Source organism: Chaetodon trifascialis, chromosome 9, assembly GCF_039877785.1.
Source record: "Chaetodon trifascialis isolate fChaTrf1 chromosome 9, fChaTrf1.hap1, whole genome shotgun sequence".
Classification (NCBI taxonomy): Eukaryota; Metazoa; Chordata; class Actinopteri; order Chaetodontiformes; family Chaetodontidae; genus Chaetodon; species Chaetodon trifascialis.
In genome coordinates, this window is record NC_092064.1 from 15,924,428 (window position 1) to 15,933,127 (window position 8,700).

At 40.6% G+C, this 8,700-nt stretch overlaps 1 protein-coding gene across 2 annotated transcripts; it reads right to left on the reverse strand.

The window, feature by feature from the left end:
• Nucleotides 1-287: 287 nt before the first annotated feature.
• yif1b (Yip1 interacting factor homolog B (S. cerevisiae)) lies at nt 288-7,874 on the reverse strand. 2 transcript variants are annotated; one of them, XM_070971220.1, is made up of 8 exons: nt 7,740-7,874; nt 6,243-6,339; nt 4,660-4,789; nt 4,353-4,457; nt 3,854-3,990; nt 3,384-3,539; nt 2,541-2,634; nt 288-1,666 (listed from the first exon to the last, which is right to left on the reverse strand). In XM_070971220.1, exons 1-8 carry the CDS (start codon nt 7,774-7,776, stop codon nt 1,511-1,513), a joined length of 912 nt encoding a protein of 303 aa, XP_070827321.1. In that variant the 5' UTR covers nt 7,777-7,874; the 3' UTR covers nt 288-1,510. The 2 variants fall into 2 exon arrangements, with proteins under 2 accessions (XP_070827321.1, XP_070827320.1); XM_070971219.1 differs by having other exon boundaries at nt 7,731-7,873.
• Between the last annotated feature and the right edge of the window lie 826 nt (nt 7,875-8,700).

Genomic DNA, 8,700 nt, shown 5'->3' on the forward strand with positions numbered 1-8,700 from the left:
ATTATCTTTTATAAAATACCATTGTAAAATAAAAAAAATTCAACATTCAACATCAAATTAAAAAGCTAGGTTTAAAACTGAAAGGCCCACAGAGGAAGGATTAAAAAAAGTTCATACCTCCTTCTCCTTCATAAATGGTCGATCATGAGTCATGAGTTTTCTGAGATACAAATTTAATTAGAATAAGTTTTCTGTGGATTTTGAGTACAGAAACCACCACTCACACCTCAGCAGCTCCATCAGTCAGACTTTATTTATCAGTCCTCATATTTCAGTGGCTTGATTCGTTAGATTTGTATGCTTTCAGCCTGCTTTGACCTGTTCCTGATGAGTCATGAAAACAACCTTCAGATGCAACTTCAGGATTCTTATTTAAATGAGAACTTTGTCAAAATATTTGGAAAAAGTATTTATTGGCATCTCAGTTAACTAAGTGTTTCAGCCTTAACGATAATCAGTTTCATCTGAAGAAAATGCAAAAATCCTGAAATTTGAAGAGTTTCCTGAAATAGTGTGATTCCTACCCTGGTTTGAATTGGCATTGGCTACATAAAATAAGCGAGACGGCGTATTTCGTAGTGACATTAGATGACTTACAAGCACATTAAAGCACAACGAAACAGTCTGACGTTACAGTTTTTCACGTCTCGGGGAGCCTAAACTTTCAGAGAATAGTCTCCTCTTGTCCTTGTCTTTATTTCATCTCACTGTCAATGTGAGAAGCAGTAAATAACTTAGTTAGTTTTTAAAAAGCACATCAAAGTCGACGCTCCAGCGTGAGGTCTACACCTTACTGTGGCTTACAGTTTTTATTCCAGAGCCGTCAGGCTACAGTTAGACAACCCGTTTCCAGATCCAGTGACGACAGAACTGGCACAACTTTTCTCACCCACCAAACAAACCAGGGCAAAAGTCATTCTAGTCAAACATCAAAGCAGAGCCACCTGATCACTTTTAAACCTGAATTTGAATTCCTCCTTTTCATTTAATGGACGGTTGGTGTGCTTTCTTCTAGTCGGCTCAGATAAATTACTTATGCGATATCAAAGAGCAACATCTGCAGTAATACTGTGCTATACACAAACACACATACTTAAATATTCTTAAAAAACAGAATTACAAACAAATAATTACACAGGATAGAAAACAACTTAAAGCCACTTGCTCTTGCTACAAGTTTTTGAAGACATTACGTAAAAAGACAAAAACAAAAAGGCAATAATGACACGGGGCTGTGCTGTGAGAGAAAACGCAGTGAAGCCTCACATCTTCTCTTAACAGTCTTGTAGGATGTGTTGCTTTGCTCCATGTATACATGGAGCGAGTCTTCTGAATGTGTACTTCTGTCTTTGTATCCGGCCAGTGATGGGATGTCATCCAGAGAACCGCAGCTGTTGTGTGTTTCATCCAAGTTCATCTTCTCTGGTGTGTGTTTTCTTGAGGGTTTTGGGGGTGAGATGGCATTCAGACAGTCAAGTTCATCTTCTACACAGTGAGTGTGTTCCAGGTTTTATCTGATGAGGTGGTAGGTGAGCCAGTACATGAAGATGGGCTGTGCTGCTGCTATACACATGGTGAGGTACATCCTCAGCTGGTTTCTGGCTCCTCTCACCAGCCTGCCCTCCGCCGCCGCCTCAGATAACAGCTTCAGACGCAGAGTGCGGATCTGAGGAGAGACGTGTTCGGGACATCCTTTAATTAGCCATTAAACAGACATGCATATATGTTTTTATTATCTATTTGCTTTGGAGACTGGACGACACACGGATGGGCTGGCTGTTTTTTGAGTTGGAACACTTATGATATTTCATACTCTCCTTTTACTTTTCATATATTATCCTATTACACAAATGGAAGATTAGAAAGGCCATAAAAAGAAAAACGTCTGAAGACAAAAGCAGAGCCTTCAAATGAGGTTTATGAAGCCCTGGACGGAATGTGAGATTCTTAAATAAAAGAGAGGTGTGCAATTATAGCCTAATTATATGTCTTTTGTTAGCTTTGTATGATACCTATGCACAGGTAAAGGGGAAGCATTTATATATTTGCCTGCCTGAAATCGGGGGGTATTGCAGAGTGCTGTAGTGAGTGGAGGTGAGGGAGGTACTGAAGGAAAACTGTCCAGGATGCCAAGAAGGAAACATTATTTCCACCTCAATAGTACATAAGCATACACGGTGCCAAGACATCTAAAAATATACATTTGTGCAGAAGACATCTGGTACATGTCTGCTGAGTGGCAGATTTTGCTGGCATACTGCAGGATTTTGAAACTGGCCCCTACAGCTGAGGCAGATCGGCCCTCTGCGGACACTGTACAGATCAGGTGAAGTCTCTGAAAGAACTAACTTACTGGTTTAATCCAAATCACTTCCAAACACATTTACATCAACAAGATGACATACTGCTTTCCAGTAAGTTGCTACATTCCTAAATGGTGAAAATGGACAGGTGTAAGCTAGCATGACCATGACTGAAATCTGTCTATTAGAATCAATAATTAAAACGATATGGAATTAGTACATTGCTGCTCTACTCACCATAAAGACAAAGATGGCAATACAGCACCACAGTAGAGAGAGATAGTATGCTGGCCTCCCAAACAACAGGCCTGCTACCACGCCTATGATCATCCTATAGCAGAAGAGCGAGGAGACACACAAACACAGCCACAGGTTAAGTATCAGAAAACCACAAAGCAAAATAGCACATTTTCTCAAATATAGACCGGGGCCTTTTTTTTCACCTCAACTGAAGGCTTGTATTGGATGCAGGCCTTTATTTCTAATTCCATCTGTTTGCTAAGTGTAATTGGTCATATTTTAAGTCTCATTTGAATCTACTCCCATTTGCCCAGTTAAAGTTACACTGTTAATACAAACTCAACATTTCCAGGATCTGTTTCAAATTAAAAGTCCTTCAGTGTTTCAGTGGACAGACACCCTTCACTCTTCAACACAGGTTTTATTGTGAAACATTTGCAGGAACGTGCTGTGGAAAGCTCAATGACTTGCAAGGTTCCCTTATGGTACTTGAAATGTAGCTACTGCCACCCTCTGGCATTTATACATTACTAGAAAATGAGACATTAATACACACGCACGTATTAAGTGACTGAAATCAGACAATAACACTTTAGAAGAGTAATCCAGAAGAACAAGGTGTTTAAACTGCCAATAATAAATCAAAGATATGGAAACCCACACTATTTATCCACCCTTGTTTTTTACCCCCAGCCTTTGTTAGAGACCTGGTTTTAATTTGGTTTTTAGTTGAATAAATATGGTAAAGACACACAAAGTAACGAGGGGAGATGAGGGGCAGCGAGGAGGTGAGTTGGTGATGGAAATGCAAACACAAACACAGAAAGATGTTGTACAAACCCAACATATTTGTAGCCAGAAAAAGCCAGCAGATCTATGGTCGTGAGGTCGGTGTTTACTGTCACAAGGTAGAGCGACAGCAGGACTGCCAGGACTTCCATGATCAACCACACCAACGCTGAGCTGGCCTGAACTCCCAGCAGCTCTGGAGAAAACCTGAAGAGAGCACAAAATAATACGGCAACCATAGATTTATATACTGTGAACTCCACAGTAGACTACAGTTGTAATGCATCATTAATGAGGTGATATATGACTTTTTCCATTTCAGTACCAATTAGCAATCCACTAAATGGATGTACAATGATGTTACTTGGAAGAACAATGAATTTAAATAAACACTGTAAATAGTAGTTAATAATAAAAAAAACTGTTTACAATCACTGATTAGATGAAGAATCCAAAGCATCAGATAAGTGTGTCTTTTCCAAACCTGTATCACTTTGATTAAAAAAAACATGTATGTGTACCTATTCTGTGTGCCGAGGGCCAATCCAGCCACCAGGACGTATGTGATGAAGCCCATGGCAGGGATGTAGAGATCGGGAGCGTTCACATCAAAGCGTGGAGCCACAGGAGTGTCCTGCTGGTAGCTCACCTCCCAGTTCTACAACACACACATGATCACACACTTACAACTTACACACTCTCCAAACATCTTAAAGACCTGTCGACACACCTCATTTATGTGTAAATATTCAAAACATTGGCAGAAAGTATCTGTAGGCTATGAAAACCTACTGCATACAGTATAGTCTGGATTACTTCTTCAAGAAACTTGAAATACAACAGCTTCAGGCAGAACTACTGTATGAGCAGATCTTTTGTGTAAACCTGGAAGACATAAGGAAAACCTCAGAGTCCCACAAAGAAAAATCCAAAGGTTTACTTGCATAGTATTACCTCTACCTATTCAAAGTGGCAGGTATAAGAGAATAATGTACATTTAGCAGGTTTAAGCAGACTTACCTTGTGCATGTAAGGGAAAACTAGAAGGCCCAGCTTCTTCCCCACGTACAGTGTATCCACAGCAAAGTAGTACTTCAGCTTAGAAATTGGGATGAATCGGTCCAGCTGGAAAAAGCAAACGGACAGAAATGCACATGTTTTATTTGATGGGGTTTGCCATCTTTGAATGTGGGCAATCATTTAATGTGGCCGTTGTGTTCAGCCTGCTTTTGCCGTGGCCTGATGTATCACCGGGCTTTTGAAACCGTTTCGCATGCTTTCTGGTCAGCAGAATAACTCAAAAGTCATGTTCGTGAGTCAGTCTTACATTTTTATCCACCATTTCCCTTCCATGTGATGCCAGTGAGCTGCCATATGCCATGGCTAGGTTGGACATGGGGTCTGACAGGATGGACTGGCCTGGAAATCCTGCTGCTTGAGGCCCGGGCTGCTGGGGGCTGCAAAGATGACACAAGAAAACATGTCAACCGAGAGAACATGACGCATGTATAAGTGATACTAACAGAAGCATACATCTCTTGTGAGGTGATGATGCAAAAGTCTGCAAGGCTGAATTAACATTAATTTAGGATAAATGTGTTCTATTTCTTCCACAACGAGTCGAAATTCCATTTTTAATGATCTGACAAAGCATAGCTTGATTGTTTTCCTGATGTAATATAGAAAGTTTAGTGACAACAGCGGGTTTGTGTAAAGTACCAGTTTTGTATCAACAGTTTAATATTAGGGATTTTAACAGTTTACCGTTAATCTGTTAACCATGAGGAATGTTTTCGAACGGTTATGCATGTGTGATCACAGTGTGACGCACACCGGTCAAAGTTGGTGTGCTAAATGACTGAGACATATGCTGCCAATCAGTGTGCTAAAGGGTGAGAGATTCAAAGAGGTAGTTCGACACCTCAAGCCCAAGTATGTTATGCCATCGAGAACTAATGTGACTTAATGCACTGAAGAACACTTTGAGGAGAAGTAAAATAAACTAAAATGGAAATAAACTGAACTAAAAATCAAGCTAGCTGGGGCAGACAAGCTAGCTCTGACCACCTCTTGCTGGAAGCTCTCACAAATGAAATCTGCATCGCGGCTACCTGTCATGTCATCGATGCTGACTGGGAGCAGGGTTTGTTTTCTGGGAATCACCTTTTCTTTTTGCTACCAGGAAAATCTGTTCAAGTCAAACATCTTTAAACCTCTCCTGTCACAATGTCACGTGAAAAAAATTCCAGAGTTAGATCAACACATCATTTTCCCCGGCAGCTTCTCTGATGTCCGCCCTCTCTCTCGCTCCTGTCCGGATTCAGTGAATTAAGGATGAGGTAAACGGTTGGTGATGACTGTTGAAACAGTGTAAGAACGAGCCAACAAGGTTTTGCTGGTGTTGTTTCTGCTGAGTGAAGTGTTTTACAATTATAAAATGACTATTTCTGAAAAAAGCACTGGGTTGCTTTGGGGAGAGTGATACGGCAGCTGTTTAAGGTTAAACCAAAAGGATCTTACTCTAGAGCAAAGAGGCACCTGTATAGGGAACCTTTTCATAATGCTGTTAGAATAACAACAAATACCTTCAATGAACATACACTGACAGTGTGCAAACGTCCTGAGGGTTTATATTACAGCCCATTTTCGCCTCGCTCAGTACTGGCCCAATTTGAAAAACTGTTGTCTCGATTAGTCACTTGGACACAAAAACCTGGGAAAATAGGGTTAGAGACACATGGACCAGAAATCCTGACTGGCAGATGCAGTCCAGTGTGCTCAGCTCAAAATTAACCAGTTCATTACTGGTTAATGGGCATCGGGCTAACAAAAGCAAAATTAACTGCAGCTGACATCCCTATTTAATATCCAGCCTAACTTCAGCCTGGCTGGCAGGGCTCCCACCCGTACCTGGATTGAGATCCAGCCACAGCTCCACTCATATCCTCAAACAGCTGGCTGCTACCTGGACCATCCACAGAGGTATTCCTTAGACGCATGTTGGGCTCTGGATGAAAGAAGAAATATGTCAAACAAAGGAGTAGATCAGGACCTCTCAAATCACTTACAATTTCAGGTGGGGCAAAAATTGAGCAAAATTAGTAAAGCAGGCTAAAGCAAGGCAGCCACAATGACAGGAAATCAGAGAAAGCAGCATGCACCTGCATGTATGAAGAGACCCACCCTTCCCTGCTGTTTAAGCCACATTCAAATGAATAGACATTGAAGGCCTGTCAATCACCAAACTAGCTGCCCTGTGGATGTGCTGAAAATTGTCAGATTTCATCAGGCACACACACTGGCGGTAAGGTTGGGCTACTTTGCATCATATTAAAATACATTTGCCTTTGTGTTTTTTCTGTTCTAACCACTTCTAACAGACGAGAAGTTTAGCCCTCTCAGAGCCCTGTTCGTTAATGACTACTAAACACCATAAAGGTGTAGGCATCACTACACCTTGTCTTGTTGGACTGCAAACCAAGTGTGGGTGACAGTGAATGTCCACAGTGGTGAACGTCTGTAGCAGCCGGTCCATTTCAGACCACTGTACGGGCTATAAAGTGCAGCTAAAGCGTCATGTACCATCAAAATACACGGTGTCACTGTGAATGCTGTGTGCAGAGCTCCATTCCCCGAGGGAGTAATAACCTTATCACACATTCATCACAAGAGCAGATTACATCATCCTAAAGACACAAACAGCTTCAGTTCAGACCTCCTTCTCTGTCCTCCCTGACAAGAAAGACGGTATGATAGATTTCACATTAAACCTGCGGTGTTTTGGGTCCACGCTCACACACAGCGTTACATCTTTAAAAGTGCTAAACTCACAGTCTGTCAGCAGTGGCCTTGTGATTTCTATCTTGTAAAACAGCTTAGTGCGCCTTGCATATGTAAACTAGCTAGCATAAACATATAAGGTAGCATAATATAGCACTGCAGTTGGGCTGAAAGTGTCTGTAAACACACAAATACCACGCAGTCATTGCACATAAAGCTCCACGCAGAGGGGACACAAATGTTACCGGTGAAGTACGAGAGTTTACCGTTAACCAGCTTAGCCTGTGAAACGTTAGGTAAATTAGCTCGTTAGCATTGTTAGCCTAGTTGGTGTACATTAGTTTGTGGGCAAAATATTGGTTACTAATTCTTATTCATTTAGCTAAGGCTCTCTTCCACACTAGCTAACGTCAGACGCTTGTGGACTTCCCTACGATGAACGTTTTGGTGTCTGTGTTTTACACGTTGTTTAACGTTAGTTGTTAGCCTCAGCCGGGTGAAAGCAGCGACATCACCATTCTGTGCCGTTTACTTTGGATTACAGAAAGCTAGCAAGTGCAAAATGCGCACGTGCAGTCGGTGATATAAAAGGCTGATTGGATCGATAAACTCACGTACGTAACTTACGCTGTCTGAACCCACTCTGAGTTGGTGTATAATCCATTTGGACTAACTTGATGGTAGCAGTTGCCTCTTTTGAGGTGCAGTTGCTACTAGTTAGCAAGCTACGGGGAAGTTGGAGTCATTCATAAAATTTACACGGAAGTAAACGCCTTCTTTTTCTTCTTCTTTATTCTTAATCACGGTTACAAACCAACCTAAAATACAAATTTCGCCACCTACTGTATGGAGGCGTCCTGACGTCCATCCCGTCACGGGAGTACCTAGGTGTAAAACAGCCCCTCTCACATTTTTTGTCCTTTATCTCCAACAGTCTTTTAATTCTCCACTTTCCTCCCATTTCTACTACTTTAATCTTAAAAATTTCCCTTTCTTCCTTGAACATAGGATATTCTTTTCAACAACCCTCATTTGTATCTGATGCTTTCCTTTTCACAGTAGTGGAAAGTAAATTTACTCAAGTAGTAAGCTATGTGCTTTAATATTTAAGTAAAATATTAGGTTCTTGTACTTTACTCAAGTATTTTTTGATTTTGTGCTGCTTTGTACTTCCATAATATTGGAATATCGCACTCAACTACATTACAGACCCAACAGCATGAAGCAGTTAAAATGATCTCTACCTCGTACTGCCTGCATTTTAATGTATCAATAATAAAGATCTAATAATATAATAATAAAATATTGATAGGGGCCATTCTGTATGATAAGTATGTTTACTTTTAATACTTTAGGTATATTTTGTTGCTAATAGCTTCTTCTTCTTGAGTATAATATTTAAAAGCCAGACTTTTTCTTGTAATAAATCATTTCCATTGTGCTATTGTTACTTTTACAAAGTAGTAAATCATCTAATACTTCTTCCAACACTTCTATTTTTATGATACAGAAAACGTTGCCTTGATATTGAAAAAAGAAAGAATTTCATTATGCATCACTGATTTTGCTTCAGTTCTGCTGCAAACAC